This window comes from Poromitra crassiceps (assembly GCF_964638095.1).
Source record: "Poromitra crassiceps genome assembly, contig: HAP1_SCAFFOLD_132, whole genome shotgun sequence".
Classification (NCBI taxonomy): domain Eukaryota; kingdom Metazoa; phylum Chordata; class Actinopteri; order Beryciformes; family Melamphaidae; genus Poromitra; species Poromitra crassiceps.
The window spans coordinates 610,702-632,164 of NW_028152229.1; the positions used below are offsets into that span (position 1 = coordinate 610,702).

Sequence of the window (21,463 nt, forward strand, 5' to 3'; positions counted from 1 at the left end):
CCTGGGGAAAAGGACATCAAATAGAGTTTATTCAGATTTAAGTAGTTGGCGGTAATGCGACATGTTGGGAAGAAGACGCTCCTCTCAGCTGAATGCTCACGTCAGTTTAGCTGTGAAGCTATTGGAGATTACGTTTGTCAGTAAATAGTTCAGGAGGAAACGTTCCTGTCGCTGTATGAAAATGAAAATGTCTAAAGTCCAGAAGCTGCACAGACTGAGAAGCCTTGCCTCCAGACATCCAGCAGCCGTTGGTTATTAAATTAGACGTCCCCGCTGAGCAGCAGGAGGAGTGGAGTTCCAGTCTGGACCAGGAGGACCCAGAGCCCCCACACATTAAAGAGGAACAGGAGGAACTCTGCACCAGTCAGGAGGGAGAGCAGCTTCATGGGCTGGAGACGGCCCATATCACCAAGTTCCCATTCACTCCTGTCCCTGTGAAGCGTGAAGATGATGAAGAGAAACCTCTGTCCTCACAGCTTCATCAAAGCCAAACTGAGGAGGGCAGAGAGGCAGAGCCTCTAGCCAGCAGCTCAACTGAACAGATGAAAACAGAAGCTGATGGAGAGGACTGTGGAGTATTAGAACCAGCCAGGAACTTATATCCAGCTAGTAATTTACAAACAGCTAGTGATGACAAGACTTCAGACTCTGCTGAATCTGAGACTGAAGACAGTGATGCAGAATGGATGGACACATGATAGTCCACACAGGTGAGAAACAATTTATTTGCTCACTCTGTGGTAAAGGTTTTGGTAAAAAAAAAAAAAAGGGGGGGCTTGAAGAGACACATGATAATCCACACAAAAGAGTAAACATTGAATTGCTATCTGTGGTGGAGTGGGGATATGCATGTATTTATGTACGTATGAGAGTATGTAGCCTACTGTGGCGGGTGGATCAGAATCAGCTTTATTGGCCAAGTATGCAAACACTACAAGGAATTGGGCTCCGGTTAGCTTTGCTCTCAAGTACACACATAGTACACAAGTACACACATATAGTTATTGTTTCTATAGTTCTTTGTTGTGTTGTCCTATGTTTATGTATCAAAAAAACAAACTTAACACTATCACAAAAAAAATCTGTGGTGGATGTTTTGTCAAAATGGAAACATCCCTGTTTGCTCAGTTTAAATATTAAGACTGTCAACCTTGTCTGTGTAAAGTTATCCGATATCTGAGCGCAAGCTGGAAATAACATTGTCATGATTGGATGACTCACTCATGCTCCTCCTTAGAGCATTGTTATGATTGGATGACTGGCTGTCAATCACACTCCTCTCACTGAATGTTTTTTTCCTTTCAAGGAGAAGGCACTTATGTTACCAAGTACAAAGTTATTTGACTTTTGTTTGATTACATTTATTTAATTATAATACAAATTATATTAATTGTCATACTTTTTGAACAGTTAGATAAATTGGCCAATAATATCACTATTAGACAGCTACTAAGGAAGGTAAGACTGCACTATATTGGGCGGGGGGGGAAAGTGACTTGACTTGCCTTAACTAAGGACTCAACTTGACTTGCCCAAAACAAAATGACTTGGGACTTTTGGACCCAATTAGTTGTGACTTTGAGACTTGGATCAAAGTGTCTCCCATGTCTGATATTTACTTACTATTGAGCGTTTCATCTTCAGAATAGACAATCTCTGGCTTCATTACTGCTGGTAGGTGTGGCTCAACGATTGTGCAACAGACACATGCACCAGTGATTGGAGCAGACCAGACACTGCTGCCTATGTCATCAGCATGAGTGTAGCGGTAAATCCAGCCAACCAGAGTTTCCCATCTGAAAGAACTGTACAGTGAAGAAGTAAGGTGAAGGACCAAGAACTCCAAGAACTTTGAATAAATCAGGTGGGTTCACTTTTCTGAGTCTCCTGAAGATGCATGGACAAGTACTAACTAGGTGACAAACAAACAATAGCCAACTAACAGTGAGGGTGAGCCCACACAACTGATCATCGCTTTGTTTCCAAATGTTGTTCTGTTCCTCTGCTGGATCAGTGTTGGTTGGAGATGATGGTGTACTTCACAAAAAGCTACTTTGACATGTTATCTTCCCAGTTGGATGTTGTGTGTAGACATACTCTTAAAACACATTGGCTGAGTTTCCCAACAAAGAAGCTTCTTAAGAGTTAAGAAGCTTCTTAAGGCGTTAAGAAGCTTCTTAAGGAGTTAAGAAGGCTCCAAAGAAGTGTTTCCCAAACGCCTTCATAACAGAAGAGAAAAATAAAAAAAAATAGAAGGCTCTTAAGAAGCATCTTAACTGGAGCTGTCCACCATCTCGATGTGAGAGGTCCTCTGCGGCCCACTTGATGGCACTCTGAGCCCACCAGTGGGCCACGACCCAGTGGTTGAGAAACACTGTTGTAGAATAACCTAATCATGGTCATGTTAAACTTTATTAAATATTATTTATTTCAGACATGGACTGCAGTTCAAATTGCTTTATATACACAGCATACAACAAAACAGAGAAACACTACAGAATTTAGGCAACCTTGGGTTCTGCGAAAGGTGCTATATAAATCCACAACATTATAAAAGGAATCCATTCTGATTAGAGGAATATAGCCTACGGTAAAACATTTAAAACACAAGTAACCATACATAGAGGGGAGATTTTCAATTGTTCCCCAATTTTAAACACTAAAGGGTGCATGAAAGAAAGGAAAAAGGGAAAAACACAAGAGGAACAGTGGACACAAGTATCTCCTTTTGCCTGATGCGGCTGGATTTTTGTCGTTAAGAAGGTGTTAAGAATGCCCCAGACCCTTCTTACAAAACCTTCTTAACGAAAGATCATCTTAGCGCTAAGAAGCTTTTGGGAAACGCAGCCTTCTTAACGGAAGATAATTGGAAGATAATTTTAGGCTAAGAAGCAATCGGGAAACACGTTGGCTTCGTTGGCTTCTTACGGGAGCCTTAAGAAGGGTCAAAGAAGCTTCTTAGCGCTAAGAAGCTTTTGGGAAACGCATGCCTTCGCAAAGAAGCAATTGGGAAACGCGTTTGCTTCTTAAGGGGGCCTTAAGAAGGGTTAAATTAGCTTCTTAGCGCAAAGAAGCTTTTGGGAAACCCAGCCATTGTAGGCCTAGTTGATTCATTGTTTATGCTTTGGTATTGTATTGTAAGCTTTGTTCTACTTTTTACTGTATAAATATAATGTAGCGTTCCTGGTATTGAAGAGGCAGAGGCTGCTTGCTGGTACAGGGGTCTTTATTCACAGTTATTCATATTTCCAACTCTTGGCGGTTGTCACGCTCATAGCTAGCTGCTTCTCTCTAGGCGGTATCCGGAGACTGCCCCCGCATGCTCAGTCTCCCCCGGAAGTCTCCCACAAGCATAGTGTTCCCCCCAGTAACACTCCCCCACATCAGTTCCTATCTGTAGTCGAGACACTTCCATTGCTCACCACTGTATGTGTAACACTGATTCGCTACAATAAGTTTCTTAGGTCAAATCCCTTTTGATTTGAGGATCAGGCTTAGCTTGATCCGTTTGTGGCTGCTGTAAATAAATGGCAGTTAAAGAAATGTGTCATTCTGCAGGTATATGAGAATTAAGTCTATAAATGGAACGATAGTTACAGAATGTATGGGGGTGGGGCTTAGCGATTGTGTGTGTGTGTGTGTGTGTGTGTGTGTGTGTGTGTGTGTGTGTGTGTGTGTGTGTGCGTGTGCGTGCGTGCGTGTGAGAGATCAGCAATGATGTTACTGTGCTGTCTTTAAATTTACTAGTTTAAGTTTTTAGTGTATTAAGTTGTTAAAAAAGTGAGTGATTTGTAGGTTTGGGAAACTGTGACAGAGTGAGAGCTCTTCTCGCTGCGCAATCTTTGGTCGCTGTGCAATCTTTGGTTTTGGAATCTGCTGCAGAGTGAGAGGTCTGTCTGCTCTCCGCTCCTGTTCTGTGGGATCTTTGGCTGCTCTCTGTCCAGTCTAGCTAGAGAGTCTAGAGCAGTGGTTCTCAACTGATCTAGCCTCACGACTCACAGTTTTCCTTAGTCATCAAGTCGTGACCCAATTTTCAGAATTTAGTAGCTAACTTTGTAGCTTAATTTAGCTCCCTTCACAACAAGCTAGCATGGCATGTTGGTACCAATGGATGCCTTAGGCTTAGGGTCTTCTAGTTTCATATGGTACCAGTACCTTCACTCTTTCTCTTTAGTTTAGTTTAGTTTATTTCACACATCATAACATGGAATACAGTACATGCTGCATACATATATTTACAGTAATTGGATGCATGAAAGGGTCACCCCAAAGAAGCTATTTAAAGCTTATGATAGGGGGCCCGGGTGCCCACATATAACAGACAGGATATTGGCCAGATATCCTAGGATACAACAACGTACAAACAGACATACACAATAGACAATCCCAGAGTCATGGTTAGGAAGATTAAAAATAAGCCCGCTACAGCCTCTGAAAGAAAGTAATTTCGGCTGCAGACGCCAGCATCCTCAATGAGTAGAACTTTATTTTCATATGCACACATCCGTGACCCACTCAAAACAGCCCCGCGACCCACTTGTGGGTCCCGACCCACAAGTTGAGAAACACTGCTCTAGAGAGAGAGTGGTCAGCGGAGGACCAAAATGCGAGACTCATTAGCCAATGAACAGCCAGGAAGGGGTCTCGCGCTACTTCTGAATGCTAAAATAAAGCTGATCATGTACAATTTGATAAAAAAATAAAAATTTTTTTTTTTCAAAGTACAACACAAACTGTCCATTTTGCTGCAACTCGACAGTGCTGCTTAATCCAGGACCTTACTTCCTGGAACTCTTGAGAGTAAGAAACTGGTCCATTGGAGTGAATGGAGATGTCGCGTCTCTTCTATATACACGGCTCTGGCTAGGTCTAGCTGCGTTGCATGTCGTTTTTTAAATGGTACCCATAGAACCCATTCTCATTCAGATCTCTTGAGGTGAGAGGTCAAGGGACCCCTTTGAAAATGGCCATGTCTGTTTTTCCCTTGCCAAAATTGACCCTAAATTTGGAGCGGTATTTAGCCCCCTTCCCGACAAGCTAGCATGTGATGCTTGCTTTACTTCGCCGGTAGTCCACCACCATCTCCTTGGTGGTCCTTCTGATGTTGAGCTGGAGGTGGTTGATGTCACACCACTCCACAAAGTTCTTACCAGAGAATTTTTTCTTATTTTTTTTTAATCGCGTTAATCGCATGCCGCTATTTTGTCCCTTCGTCGCACCTGTACTTGTAGTCAAGCTGTTCGCAGCCGTTTCCTGTCTTCTGCCTGTGGAGGCATGGAAGAGAAAGACAGCAATGCTCTTCTAAATGGCTCGTTTTACTTTAAATAACACCCAAATGGCACAGTGGACAAGTCAAGAGCAGTAGTTTGCACCTTGTGTAAAACGGAATTAAAATATCACCGAAGTACATTGAGTTTGAGCTATCACCTAAAAGCTAAGCTGTAACTCTTTAAATCGATGTTTCACATCTCTCCTCCCGATCAGAAATGTCGTGTTTTCTTTTCGCATGCCAGAGATGATAAATAATAATAATAATACATTTTATTTGGAGGCGCTTTTCAAGACACCCAAGGTCACCTTACAAAAAACTGGAACCAAAAGATAAGAATTAGGCTTGTACCTAATAGGCTACATGATGGTGCATCTGTGATCCATAAAGTCGATCAGATGAATATTGAAAGCCTTGTTACCATGCTGCCTGTGGACAACACTTTCCTGTTTTATCACTTTGATCCTTAACGACCACAGCTGCACGTCGTTGGCTGGCGTACATCGGCGATGTTTGGTTGTTGAATGAATTTGTTCATCATACAGTAGCCTAGGCTACACTAACCTATGAAAATATTCATTTGGGCTAGGAGGAGCTGGGTGTAAATGCCTCCGCTCGCCTTTCAATCCGGGAGTGGTGGCTGCCACCTGAAAGCACACCCCAGGACGGGAATGTGGCAGTGCTACTTGGCTGTGTGTGAAAGCAATTTCTGTGGCGAGGCTGCCGGCTTTGCGGGCCTTCTGAACTGCAATATTGCGCGATCTGTGTGAAAGCGCCTTATGTTAAAATGGTTGTAAACTATGTAACCAAAACGTACAGAAATATGTGAATGTCTTCCTTTAATGTCGATAGAAAGGATCACTCGGTCGGACTCGGAATGTTGAAACACGCATTTCAGAACTCAAGATGGCGGTTTCTCCTCTTGCAGGGCACAGCACACACTGTCATGCAGTGCAGTCACCACAAACAGGGTTCTGTGTGTGTGTGTGTGTGTGCGCGTGTGTGTGTGTGTGCAAATTCTCCACGGTTTTTGTCATATTTATATAACACTGCTTACTGTCTGTTATAAAATACCAATAAACAGATGTTTAAAACAATAATGTCCTCTAAAATAGGTTAGTGCAGCAGTGGCTTTATCATTATGGAAGTGTGTCATACTTTTCACCTACTGATCAGAATGGCTTCATCTGATTGGGATATTTCTGTGGATATGCCTTGACTGAAATGTTATTAAAAGCAGGACATTTATGTATTCAGATTAAGGTATCAGAAGTTGGAAAAGACATGAGTTGTGTTCTTTCATTCCCCCCACAGAATCTGGAACGCCTTAATGGACAACTATGGGAAGATGATGGCGGTGGACTGGAAACAGTCTCGAACACGCTCCCTCCACGTCCTCATGTTCAACCTGGAAGAGAAACCGGTGCGTTGGAGGACTACACCCCTCCCTTCCATGCCTCATATATATGTTTTAATTTACCCCTCCTATCCAAGCCCTCCTCTCCTGCCCTTTCAGTTCATCCCACAAATCTCAAATATTCATTGTGCTAGCTTCACGGTTTTCATTCAATCCCCCCCATCCTCTTTGGCAGAGAGCGAGTGATGGAGCCACGGAGCTGTTGGACGAGGAGGGGCTGAGGGAGCAGCTGGACATGCACTCCATCATCGTCTCCTGCCTCAGCGAGGAGCCGCTCTTCACAGCAGAGCAGGTAAGTTTCAGACACATTCATTGACTGGGCTGACGTTCACTGGGTTTGGTTGATCAGGGTTTCGGGCCATTCATGAACTGAATTGAGAATGCATAGTAAATTCAAATTCAAATCTTGGAATTGAAATGTCACCCAGCTGTAAGGAAACATAATTTACAATTGAATTGGAATGACAAGAGTAACAAAATTGAATTCGACTCGACTCGCTACCAGTGGTTCTCAAAGTGGGCTCCGGGTTCCATGGGCGCCCCAGCAAAAAGGAGAATCGTTTATTTTCACTATAATTCCATCCATAAGTAACCCAATGTATGACTATTTTAGTCATGGGCAGCGCCACTGCTGGCCATTTGGGTGCCCTAAGCGTAAATGTTTTCATTGTGCCCCCGCCCCGTCCCAAGAAAAACTCACAAATTATATGTATGTATAGTATATATATATATATATATATATATGTATATGTGTATATATATATATATATATATATATATATATATATTATGTATTATGTATTATGTATTATGTATTGTGTGTGTGTGTGTGTGTGTGTGTGTGTGTGTGTGTGTGTGTGTGTGTGTGTGTGTGTGTGTGTGTGTGTGTGTGTGTGTGTGTGTGTGTGTGTGTGTGTCAGACTGTAAAAAGAGATGGACAGAGTGAGACCAATAGTAATTTTGTTATATTTTACTTGAGATGCCTGAATTATTTCATGTTACAAGCAGAGGTGCTTTATTTTGTATCTGCCCTATGCAGAGAAGTAGCTTAACTACAAAAATAGTGTGTTGCAAGATGGACTGAAAAGTCCGCTGTTTATCTCCCTTTCTGAACAACACCCGTTCTGATCATTATAGAGCAAGATGATGGCTTCCACTACACAACACTGTATTTACGTAGGCTACGTTACATATTTGCGGGAGTGGGAGGAATCTCACACATGTACAGATGTGACCGATGGAAACGTGAGTTTGTTTACTGCGTCGCATGTAGTTAACAAGGAGATCCCACAACTTTCTTTTAAGGCGGCACCGTGGCCAGTTCAAAACAGGGAATGCTAAACTGGCCGTGTGGAGAGTAAATTTGAGAAGGGGCATTACCAAACTGCGGGGCATCCACCCAGTCTGTTTGACTGTGGTATTCCTGCTCTGGATGATGCCCTAGGGCGACACTTGGTTTCCTATGCTCAGTGCGTTGTGCGCGTGTAGGGAGCGGCTGGTACACTTTCAGTAGTAAACATCTCAAAGCAAAAATCGGGGGGCCCTGGGACAATTATGATCAAATGGGGGTCTGTGGTCTAATTTGTGTCCGTTTAAGGGTCGTTGACATGAAAAAGTTTGAGAACCACTGTGCTAAACATTATAAATCCAACTAATCATGACTCAAATTAAAGACAGTTAAACAAAATAAATGCATTCAATCATAATTTCTGTATTACGGTTACGTGTCATACATCAAGTATCGCCTATGAGGAACCTTTAACATTTTATGATATTCACTATTGATAATATATAGTATAACACTATGTGTAATCTCAGAATGGAGAAAAGAAACTGAAATTCCAATTAATTTCCAATTCTGTTTCCTGTAATTTTTTTTCCAATTCCAGTTCCTCAGTTAAATTGGAATTGCTGAGTTAATTCATGAATTGACCCTCAATGTTATACTGTGTGTTGCTGCAGGTTATCGAGGAGATGGAGGAGATGATGCAGGACTCTCCTGACATGGAGGCGCAGCAGAACCCGTCTCGGTCGGACCTGTCCATGCTTTCACTGGACATCCGGCACTCCAGCAACTGCTACTAGGACAGTGAGTGTCCAATGAACAGGGCCGATGGTCTGTGTGTAAACAATTAGATTGTCTGGGTGTGCGGGTAGTGCAGCGGTACATTCCCTGCCTACCAACACGAGGGTCGCGGGTTCGAACCCCCACGTTACCTCCGGCTTGGTCGGGCATCCATACAGTCACAATTGGCCTTGTCTGCGGGTGGGAAGCCGGATTAAAGGTATTTAGAACACGGCTCTCTTGAATACTCGATTCTGATTGGTCAATCAACAAGATTCACCGGTCATTATTTCTCGACAACCGACCGCTGCTCTGCCACACCTGGATTAATCAGTTGATTAAGAGCTTTTTGTCAGCAAACACTACTAATTAGGCCAACCAGTTGCAGCTGTGGTGTCTTGTGTGCCAATTACGAATGAAACCGCTTTGTCGTTGAAAACGCTATTAAAAAATCTATTTGAATAATTATTTTTGTCAGATTATTGAATGATTTAGTTGTAGGCCGTGTTCTAAGCGGGATAATGTATATTGAGGCGGTGATTACTGGGAAATAATGACCTTCAGGTGAATTATTAAGCCCTCCGCTGCGCGTCGGGCTCAATCATCACCTGTCGGTCATTATTTCCCCCGTAATCACCGCCTATATATACATTATCCCTTACTTATAAAACGGCTCTCTCAAATCAAGCAATCTGATTGGTTCACAGCCATTGTATAAATCCCGTAACCCACTCCAATAACCCATGGCCATGGGTTATGAGTTGCCATGGCAACTCTCTTACTAAAAGGCTTTGGTTACCTCAAATGACAATGTAGAAAAAACAAATGGCGGAGACAGCTGTCAGATCCTTGTGAATCGATCTTCGCTTATAACTTTACTAATACTTTGCAGAAAATTATGTTTTGTACAAGAATAGACGCGGGCTAATGTCTTCTTTGCAAAAAAAACCTGCATTTAACCCCATAACGTTAGTTGGTGTCGGGCTTTGCAGAAAAGCTCTCAGCTTCTCAGCAAGCGCTGAGAATGCAGCGCTGCGCTCGAGCTGCGTGTCGGGCTTTCCAGAAAGCTCTCAGCTTCTCAGCAAGCGCCAGGATTGGCCAATGTCAACTTCAGTCGCCAGAACGATCCAATCAAATCACCCGCACGTTCTTGCGGTCCCGCCTTACAGTAGTGTTTCAACTGACTCTACCAGAATGCCATGGCAGTCGGACTTATAGTATTACTATTATTATTATATTATCATACTTGGAAACCGTTTTATAAAAGCAATATAGCACTCGAGCTGCGTGTGTTGTGGCATATATCCCGCTGCTCAGCAGTTATCCCACTCGGCCTGCAGCCTCGTGGGATAACAGCTGATCAGCGGGATATATTTGCCACAACACACTGGCTCTCATGCTATATTGCTTAATTATACCATGGTCTGGGTGAATACTGGATTCTGATTGGCTGCAGGGTGTCCAGTAATTTGTGATAATGTACACCTAGCTAAGTAGTTTCAGTCAAATGGTCTGTTCACCATTCATATCAATGCGCCATGGTCTCGACAGAGCCATTTGAGCTCTATACCACCGTTAAGGGTTAATATGGCACTTTTATAAGTTTAGAAAAAAATTGGTCAAAGTAACTATTTAGATTACCCCTGTGTGCTCAGTTTATTAAAATAACTGCTATTTAGAAATCTGTCGTTTTCTGAGATGTTGTAATGTCAGCTGACAGAAGCCGGCTCTCAGCTGTCAACTGTCAAACCAGCTCTGTTTATAACTTTGCAGAAAGCCAGCCAGGAACTTTGCAAGAGCGCGCACTGCCTGTATCACTGATACAAATCAAGTCAAAGAGGAAAAAGACGAGATCAACAAAAAGAAAACAACGAAATGGGCAGTTAACAGCAACACACTGAGAGACGTCCTTGTACAAAACATACCTGGACTCCGACATAGAAAGCTTCAGATGGTTTTCTACTCCGAGCGCGGCACGCGCCACTTACGTCTTATAAGACCCGCAGACGTTAACGTAATTCCCTGGAATGTGAGTTTAACCAGCCAGTTACATGGCTTTGCATTCTTAGACATTGGCAAAATTATTAGTTAGTTTATGGTCTAGAAATTCTGCCAGGTGTAGGCACTCATCGGCCATTTTCTCCAATGATAATCTTCAGCAATCGAGGGGACTATTTTATCTCGCCGGTTCTCAACTCATATCCAAGGTTATGAAAACTACATTTTGATTGCAAAATGCATGAAAATATAAATGAATGGTCTTGTTTTGTTTCTTTGGCAAGTGACCATGGTATAAGCGGATTAATGCACTTCCAGGTGTCCATTATCAGAAATGATTGGACTTCGCCTCGGACGGTTCACGCCTCCACGTCGTCCAATAATTTCTGATAATGGACACCTCATCGTGCATTAACCCTTACATAACCCCCCTTTTGAAGAATAGAACTTTAGAAAATAAAAAATAGAGTGAAAGAGTTGCAATTCCAATTCCTGAGCACATTTATTTTCATGGTTTATTCTTAAGTCCATTTTGCCCATTCTCTCAAGTAGCCCCTCTAGTACCTCCACGTACCCCTAGGGGTACGCGTAGCCCAGTTTGGGAACCAATGAGAGAAGAGATAAAGAGCACAGGTTGCTTTAGGTCGCTTTCACATATAAGCTGTTTAGTCCGCTTTAACCGCGCCAGAGTTCGTTTCCTCAGATAGTGCGCTTCGTTTGGGGTGGTGTGAAAGCGCAAACAAACTGTTGCAGAACAAACAAACAAACTCTGGTGCGCTTGAAAACGTGGGTCTCGGTTCGCTTCCAAGTGAACCCTGGCGCGGTTCGTTTGTTGTGTGAAAGCAACCCGGACTAAACACAAGAGCGCCAGTGCATCTGATGCACTCATGCAGTGCATCATGAGTAGAAGACGGTAGAAGGAAGCAAAACAAACACTGCGGCGTGCACACGTGTACAGTACCTGCACTGCGTCATGACATACGTCATCATAACAACATCACATTTATCAACAGCTGGCCCCCGGTTTGCCTATCTCCTTCGGTACGTAGGCTACTCTCATCTGTAGAATGAAATGTTCAACAGCTTGCTGCCTCATCTGCTGCTCATATTGGGCACATTCTTGTTAAATAATTATTTGATAGTAAAACCAGAAATCCCAATATCGCAGGTGGTGTTGCTCCATGTCTGTGTTTTGTGGATTCACTTGTGTTGTTCAGTCAGCCCTCAGCCAGGCTAGAAGCCTGCTGGAGAGATTTCCCTTCTCTATTCTGTCCAATAGACAGTGACTGTTTCGACCACGTGACATTGTTCAGAAAGTTTGGTGCTTGTGACAAATTGTTGTGTGAAAGTGAACCAGACCAAATGAAAATCACAACAATGTTGCAACTTCACCCCCCTGAATGGCACCGAGTCCACCAGCTTATATGTGAAAGCGATCTTAGACTTGCACGACACACTCAGAGAATAAAATGAGAATGCATAAGGAAGTCAATTTGTGGCCGACCCTAACCTTTGACCTTTTGACCCTCACTCCCCCCACTCGTCACTGACCAATGGCAGGCGTCCAGCATCCAGAACAAACAGACCTGGATTAAACACATCAGGGACCTGATCCAGGAGCGCACCATTCACCAGCAGGGGGAGCTGGACAGCCAGGGTGAAGGCAGCAGCAGCCAGCCAGACACCGTCTCTCTGGCCTCACACACCTCACAGAACACCCTGGACAGTGACAAGGTGAGAACACACACAACACACACACACTCACCAAAACAGCTTCTGCACACGGTATTTTCATACTGGAGTGGAATTGGCTGAGCCATATGTACCGGTAGGGATGCAAATTGTAATCAATTTCCGTAATTGATTAATTGGTCATGTTAACGATCAATTAATCAATCATTACCAAAAAGCAGCTTTTTGTCATACAACATAGAAAAGACAAAACGTGTCTTTAGGCCCACTCAACAAGTTAATCACCCAACCAAACTTCCTGCATTAGCTGTCATTGTGCTTGTAGACGTGCTGAATTTCAACATTGTATTACAATGTTTACAATACTGGTGTCTTTTTGGCTGTAATTCTCCCACACTGGACTTTTTGCCTACCTGCTTGGCTTTCTTCTTCCTCTGTATAACCGCTGAACGTTAAATTTCACCCTTGTCTTGTTAAATAATTTCAGCAATTTCTTTTAAAATGGCACATAGCATTGTCGATTAATCGGTTAATATATGTTTGGATCGATCAAATGGTTGACGCAGATTAATCATTAATATCCCTATGTACCGGTAAGCATGGCTCTGTCTGGACTGAAAGCTATGGCCCCTGTTTACATTTGCTACTGTAGCAACCTGGCTTGTATCTGGATTGTGTCTGATTGCCTCTCCCCCTCCTTCCCCAGCTGTGTGGTGGCTGTGAGCCGACTGTGGCGGGCAACAGCAAGTTGCAGCGTTTGGTGGCCAGGGTGAGGGTGGTCCTCTTTGGTTGCTTTCCGCAGAGGTCTGCGGAGATCAGCAGCCTCTGAGAAGAGGTTGCTGTCCAAAACGACATCATCGTCATCCCAGGCACGGTAAAAAATCCCCCCGGACGTCCGCTCCCAGTCTGCAGCCTCGGGCCGAGCGCACGCCCTCGCCCCTTCTGCAAGTCGGCCATTTAAAAACGGATTTCCACTCTTCAACGTGGAAGGACCCGGCCTTGAGCATAGTGGACTGCTTCTGCAGGGAGAGCCACTGTATGGACCAGACATCATCATCAACTTCATCATCAACAAGCAAAGCCCTGAGAAAGGACTGTTCTCTGCACAGGAGGTATGGCATGAACCCTGATGGACACATGACCTCCCTGAGATCCCATCGCATCGCTGATGTGAAACAAAATGAACATCTAAGGGGCACTTTACACGAGGACGGTTTCCTATGGTGACGGGGAATTATTGTATCATCAGTGCCTCCCTTTTAGACGGCGACGGCGAATTCGCGCTTAGGAAACGACACATTTTGGAACCACCCTCCAGAGTGGAATTGTTTGACACGCTTCCCGCTGAGTGCTCCATGTAATCGTTTTGGAATGGCACATTTCAGAAACTCTGACGTGCCTGCACAGGCGACACACGCGATTATGCCATAGCCGTGCGCGAGTTGGCAACCAAATAAAACGTCAGTATGAATGAAGTTTGGCAACATTCAGAATTAAGCTACACTGCGGCCAACTTCAGTTACATGTTCATAACGTTACTGCTGCGAGGAGCCGATGGCTGTACCCGGTCTGTGTTTAACGTTAGTTACAAAAGCACGTCGACAGTGTTTTCTCACTGCCAGTAGCCTAACTACAACAGTAGGGTTTGACAGATAGCTAGTCCGACAGCACAGTCTGACTGTGCTGCGCTGACCGGGAGCCTCCCGGTCCTCGCTGCTCGTTAAAGATTTCCAATAGGCGTTATTCTGATAAACTGTTACATTCTCACCCGACAAATATTAAAACTTTAAAACAGTTTGGGGGTTTTTTTAGCTTGAAAAAAGCTTTTTGGCAAGTCGAAATGACTGCGGAAGGCGGACTCTACTTCCGCGTTTAAAACCGGAAAGACGATTTTCGAAATGACGTCATGCAGAAGCGTCCTTGTATGGGTAAAGAATAAGGTGATCACACTGCCACCTAGCGACCTGGCATGTACATTACGGCGTTTTAAAAATTCAACAGCGCTCATGTAAACAGGGAGAAGGTGTGAAGGAAACGCTATTGTGTCGTTTCTTCCAGAAACTGTCCTCGTGTAAAGGGCCCCTGAATGAATGACTTTGGAGGGGAAAAAGACCCCACTAGTTAGATGGGATGTATTAAAAAAAGAGTTCCACTTGGACAGGCCTGTTGGAGTTAAGGCTGTCAGCCTTGGCAACCAAGATGAAACGGTGGGACACTTTTTATGTATCTTTATAATGTGAATTTTGACACTACAGAAGGATTGTATGATGCATTTGTTTGGTATAGATTTTGTGATGACTAAAAAAAGTGTCTGTGCTTTTTAACTCATTGAGTGCCATGGACGAACATGTTCGTCATTTCAAATAGTAACGTAGAGTGCCAAGGACGAACATGTTCGTCAATTGCGTTTTTTGACGGGGGGGTGTCGATCTAAGCCTCTTACATCGCCTCTTACAATATGGGAGCTATTGAATGTGTCTAACCTATTTTACAGAACCCTTAGGTGGCGACAGTGCTCTCCACATAACAGAAAGGCAAGGAAAAAACAAAGAAGAAGTCGTTATGGAAACGGAAATCGCATCGCATCCGTATGCATCGATATGCTGAAGCACGTTACTGCAGCTGTGCCTGCAGCAGCCAATCTGCTCCCACAATTGAGCCGCTCCGTGTCGGTTGCGACAGCACATCCGCACATCCACACCGTGGAGTTGTTATTATTCTCAACTGGAAGCATGGTTGCCGGTGACAAACACACACGGAACGCTGTAAAAAAGCTGGATGTCGCGCACCCTTCACTGTGCGCACAGCAAACTCAGCACAGCAGAGAGCCACCACAGACACTCCCATACAGGAGGAGTGTGCAGTTGAGGCGAGGCGGGGCGGGGGGGGGGGGGCACGCAGAGCAGCACACAACACCCAGACAGACCCAGGCAGCAGGACAGGATTGACAAACGCAAGCCAGAATATCCGATGCCCACCAGCAGCAAATCAAGACCAGCAAGAAGCTGCAACCAGCAGTGCACGACGCTGCTGGTTGTAGCTAAAAAATATTATTCTGCCAAACAAAATTCCCTGGCCTTCACTGTTTTATTGAAGGAAATTATTTTTGAGGTGTGACTACATTAGAAAAGATTAGCTTCAGAGTCAGTGATGTGCTTGAAATGTTTAATTTCACAAAAGGCCAATTATCTCAGCTTCTAGAAAAAAATTGCTGTTTTTGGATGAATCAAGCTATCTTCTCTGGCTCATAACTAAAGAACGGAAAATGGGATCAATAAACTTTTTTTTGCAGATGATAGAATAGAGTCTCATCGTTCTTTGTGCGTGTTCAGTGTTTACATAGTAATATCACACAATATTCTGTGAGCCTCGAGAAATCACTGAAAACGCTCTGAAACTCTGGCACTGGGAGCGTCCGTTCTCCAAAAGTGGCTGGCACTCAATGAGTTAATGTGAATTTGGACACTATACAGAATGATTGTGTCGGGTATTTGTTTGGTAAAGCCTTTGACGACTAAAAAAAGTGGGGAGAGCTAGAAAAGAGCTGTTGAGAGGACCAAGACCTGCTACGACTCTCTAAAGAAACAAAGCACTTCTGAAACACTGGACCTTTGCAATTGTATTTTTTTATTTAAATTGTTGATGACATCCAATGAAGATTGTCTGTCTATTTAGTGTTTCCTATGCAAACTGTTTTATTTATTTTTTCATTTTTTCATTTTTCCTTTTTTTTTTTTTTTTTTTTTACAATTTAAAGTCTGTATTTCTAGTGATATTTAAGTGTATTCATATTTAATTTTGTACTTTTTTAGAAGAAAGATAGAAAAGTGAGCTGTTGAGAGGACCAAGGCCTATTAGGCCTCTAAAGAAATAAAGCACTTTCTGAAACACTGGACCTTTGCAATTTCACTAATTTTATTTAAAATGTTGATGTTGACGTTGCTATTATTTTAAAAGAGAAGGACATCCAATGATTTTCTGTGTATCGTTTCCCATGCCAACTGGTTTTTGCTCCAAATAGTTTTTTTTTTTTTTTTTACAATTTAAGGTATAGGCATTAGGTATCTAATGAGATTTAAGAAGATAGGACCAAACACATTATAATACATTGGAAAAAGTTCTGACCATGAGCCTAAACAAGGTTATGCGCCAGCCTTAACATGCTATTTACTTTAGGGGTTGTTAATTCCAAGAGCTGATAACCGTGTGTCAGCTACCACTCCGGAATGGCTATCATACCAAAATATAGTCTACAGACATGTATCTTATCAAAACTTATAAGCAAGTTTTGCCACCTTGAATGGTACCGACAAGTGGAATTTTGAGCTCCGGCCCATGGACTAAAAGTAATCATTCTAGTATGTACTAGTCAACGTAATTATACAGTAGGTAGTAAAACTAGCCCCCCACACACACACACACACACACACACACACACACATACACACACACACACACGTCACAGGGTGACTGTGTGTGGTTGTGGGTCATCTCTCCTTCACTGTACCCTGTATGAATGCACCCATCCAATTCCCTCCCTCACCTGTTGATTAGTGTAAATGCTTCCACCTGGGGTGATTGGCTCACCTGGGGTGAGCTGTGGGTTTTTCCTGGGCACAAGCTGCCATATATACAGGTGGAGATGCTATAACAGGAGAGAAAGCTACAGTATGAGATACTGTCTTATCAGTAGGGATGGAGGGATGAAGACCCAGTATTGATTGGATCGGTAATTTCTTAAAAGCCGAAAATCAATAAGGTCCGTGCTTATCAATACTGCTATTGAGACTAGCGCGTCCTAGAACCTAATGTAATGTCTTGTGAGATGAGATTTATTCGATCAAATCACTAGTGCACAATCATACATCGATTGTCTAAGAAAGTTTTTGAATTGAATTGTCTGCCAACTGCCGTTAAACTAAGCAAAGAAGAATTTAATTGCCTCACCAGGCAAATTTCAGTCTGTTCAGAAATACAGTCACAGACTCTCAGTCAAGATCCAAAGTACCTGAAACTTTCACAGGTTATTGATGGGGGGGATGATATTGATATATATATATATATATTGATATTGATATTCAAACTCCCCATCCCCACTAACCCCATTTGACCAAACATCATGTTGGACATGGACACTGGCGGGAACTGGACAGGCCATCCAGAGAAAGCTTGGACTCAAAATGATAGCTGAGTCGGCCACTAAGCAGAAGACGTTTAAGTCAAACACATTACATGACTTCTGGGTAATGAAGTCCTTCAAACTTTCAGGCTAAAGTCCATGCAGTTGCCTCTCACTGCCGCCTGAGTTCGTAATGCAAAGTAGCCTCAGGCAGCTTTTACAGATGACTTGTGACAATCCAGCAAAACATCAATAAATATCAGGAGGAATACTAAGCAATATTATAATAAAGGAGCATTCAATTCAATAGTCATTTCCAATACAGTGACATGCTAACATAATTTTTCGTAGACATGCTGCAGGATAAAGTTTTTTCCTTTTTTGGGGGGCATTTTTTGCCTCATTCAGATAGGACAGTAGGCAGGCAGGAAAGGTGTGGAGAGAGAGAGGTGATGACATGCGGCGCACGTTATCGGTTATGTTATGACTGTCGGCAGATTGAGTGCATAGTCAGTGATTAAATATTAATTCATAGCCATTCATTTCTCCACACCTAAAGCCCAGATTGTCTAATCCAGACTTTTAGACCAGAGACATCAAACTCAAGGTCCTGAAGGGGAGAAGCAGTTCTCCAAAGCCCCAGGACCAAAATAGAAATAAGTTTAACGACTTTATTGTGATATCCTAGATGAGTTATTTTATACTGTATGCCTAGTAGTGTATTGTATTTTTTATTTTGTTGAATTCATTCATTCAGGCTGGGTTTCCTCCCAGTATTCCCTCTAAGTAAATAGCAACCAACTGTGCACTGGATAACGTTAAACACACACACACACACACACACACACACACACACACACACACACAACAATGCAATCTGACATTGTCAGAAGTCAATGAGGTGAAAGAAGCGGTGGAGGTAGGAGTTTAGTAGCCTCGGGGCGTTCCACTGCTGAAACAGTTTAACTTTCATTGACAGAAAACACTGTGACCGTTAAGGACTGTTGGGAAAACTGGATGTAACAGGATTTTGATCAGCAATGTCAACTCACTAAACCCTTGGTTACAACAAGTACCGGTAACTACATTTCAATGACTAACGACATATTATTTCATTCATTAGTAGACATAGATCACCCAAATATGAGCTTGTTCTTGCACATCAGAGGATGTTTGGTGGTGAGTAAATGACTTGTAATTTGGTGAGACATTTTGCTTCTGTCTCAGCCATGGTTGTACTTGCAGCTTTCCAATAGAAAATAATATAGGCTATAGCTAGCCTATATAGTTGTGAGATGAAAATAAATTACTCTATTAATAATATAATCTCCCCTTTTATATTGGCTTCTCCTATTTTTACTATTGTTTTTCTATTCATGTTTTATTGTGTGCTGTATATGACCATGCTGTAAGTCGCTTTGGATAAAGGCGTCATCTAAATACCAATAAACTAAAGTAAGTAGAGTATTAACCTATACCGAGTGGGACCTCTAAACTTATCTTATCCATTTCGTCAGCTCATGAAGTCCGAGTCCTGGCAACTTTCTCTGGCTTGTTAAAGTAAGCTATTTTCCCCAATCTGTTCGTGTTGGAAAAATTACTTCTGGTCTGATGACAGTTCAAAACAGTCAATCCACACAGGAGTGCTTGTAGCAAATATTTACACTGCATCTACATGACTGACAGCTGTCGCAGAAAAGAGGAAATGTATTGGTCAGCTGTGTGTCCAAGGCAATATTATTTCAATGACACCTGATTATCTTTTCACATATGGATTTTCTCTCTCTCTGAAGCAAAACACTCATTGCTGCATGCTGGACTGCTTGGGTCACCCAAGCATTTGGGTGATAAAGGGAACTGTTTGAGAAGGCTTTGCAAAGGAATAACGATCAAGAGACTTAGTGCATGTTGCCCTCTGGTGTTGAGGGAAGGGAATTTTATTTTCAAACCATGGACAGCCACGATCTGTTTACAGACCCTTTTAAAGAGACAGGATCTCCCAATGAGTTAAGGTTTCCTTTTACCGTCTTTCAAAAATATAATTATTTTATACACAATGAGTATAACAAAACAAAGCAGCCTTTTGATCAAACAGCTTAGCAATGATCATTTGATGATACATTTGGGGAGAAGAAAACAATGTGAATGAATGGCATCCAAAATATGCCTTAACTGCAGTGGTAGAGATGGTTAAATTGGAGAAAGCAATGGGCAACTTGCAAGTTGAACTTACTGTGAATAAAATAAAGCACAACATATGTCACAGCAACCATAAAGAATCCCCAACCGATAGTTAATTAATTATAAGTTGTAAAATATAAAATTCCAAAAATAAATTCACATGTACAAACCAAATAACATTATATGCTTTAAATCCCCAAAACACAAATCAAATGCTCAACTTAAGACTCCATTACCCATATTGTAATGAAGTTACTTTCTGACGCACCACCATGCTCATATGACCTCCTGCTGATTAGTTACAGATCTTTTGTAAGCTTGGCAGTTGCGCAAAAACAAACAAAACAAAATATAGCTGCTAGCTGAATAAAACAATAACCTGATTCATATCAGCTGGTGTGCATGCTGTAAAAACACATTGCCCTGAAATAAAACAGTTTAGACAGCATAATTGATTGTCCAGAGTAGAGCATAGGTCCAGAGTAACTTTTAACTGGTAACAACTGCATGCTTATGATGGTTAATAATAAAATTGTGTGATTGAAGAAGACACATACCGGTACAGGATGTAGAAAGACAGAGCTTTCCTTGACATTCACATTATACGCTCATATTTTTCTTACTGTATGTTGACCCGTAATGATATGATCAGATGATAGTGGGTTAGAACTTAAAATGTGACAAATACAACTGCCAACGGAAAGGGAATGTAAAATAAAATAGATAAAAAAAAAATCTAAATAAAACAAAGGTATAAATAATCCTTGGCATGCGGACAGGGCTCAAACCCTGAAGTACAGGCACTCAATATCCAATAATGCATCTCTGTGTCTTCTATTTGGAGTAAAAAACAGTGTTCAGTACTTCAAATAGTACTTCTCATCCTTGCTGTGCTCATCAACACACTCACCTTGTAGAAAAATAAAAAATTTCACTTAAAGTAACAGACTGTCCCTTTAACCAACCTGTCCCTTTTTAGGCCTCTTCCTCTTCCTAGAACTCAAAACTGCGTTTGATTTTGGCCTTCTGTTGCCCGCTGATGCGTGCACCGTCATCTTCAACACTCTCATCCTCAATGTTCTTGGCCCAGCTGTCTTTCAGAGGGGTCAGCTCAGGTGCGATCACATCTCCATCCTGAGTGCAAAAATCATACAAACATATCAGTGTGAATAAGAGCTGCATACCATAGAGACATTGCATGTAATAGGCCACGCCCATCACGGGGGAAAAGCTCCATTCATTTCCACACACCAGCATCATTTTCTTTGAATTAAACATAGCTAAAAGCTGTTGTGTGGTGAGCTGCGCAGACAACAAATGTAAAAAATCGCCAGTTAAAGTTTTTTTGTACTCCTGAGCAAAACAAGGAAGCCATTGAGAATTGGCGAGAAGAAAAATGTGGATCTAGCTGTCAAGAAGTAAATTGGAGTGTTCATCTTCCGTATATACGATCTTTTGGTGCAACACGCAACCATGCACGTGACATAGGAGAACGCCAGGATTGGACAGGAGTTTGTGTTTTCCCCCGTCTTGGGCGTGGTTTCTGAATGATGACGCGTTACGCAGTGTCTCTATGAAGTGAGTTAGAGGGAAGAAGAACACAATTTAACATTACTGAAGGGTAATGGTAATCATTTAGTTTAGGGACATAACGCAGTGAGGGAGCATTTAAAAGTCTAAAACAATCGAACATGATCCAGGGAGAGAAAGACAATTTTATTT

At 42.4% G+C, this 21,463-nt stretch overlaps 2 protein-coding genes across 2 annotated transcripts in view; one reads left to right on the plus strand and one right to left on the minus strand.

Annotated features, from left to right (window-relative positions):
• Positions 1-1,787: 1,787 nt before the first annotated feature.
• LOC310800907 (fasciculation and elongation protein zeta-2-like) lies at positions 1,788-13,215 on the plus strand. Its single transcript, XM_083664791.1, has 6 exons — positions 1,788-1,864; positions 6,584-6,692; positions 6,862-6,978; positions 8,649-8,775; positions 12,310-12,483; positions 13,148-13,215. The coding sequence occupies exons 2-4, from the start codon at positions 6,600-6,602 to the stop codon at positions 8,769-8,771; spliced, it is 333 nt and encodes a 110-aa protein (XP_083520917.1). The 5' UTR covers positions 1,788-1,864; positions 6,584-6,599; the 3' UTR covers positions 8,772-8,775; positions 12,310-12,483; positions 13,148-13,215.
• A 6,247-nt stretch (positions 13,216-19,462) lies between these two features.
• Positions 19,463-21,463, minus strand: part of LOC310800913 (deoxynucleoside triphosphate triphosphohydrolase SAMHD1-like) — a 30,287-nt gene continuing 28,286 nt past the window's right edge. The window contains exon 16 of the mRNA XM_083664794.1: positions 19,463-20,875. Within this exon, the coding sequence (XP_083520920.1) occupies positions 20,735-20,875 (141 nt within the window). The 3' untranslated portion in view covers positions 19,463-20,734. The remainder of the gene's footprint in view (positions 20,876-21,463) is intronic.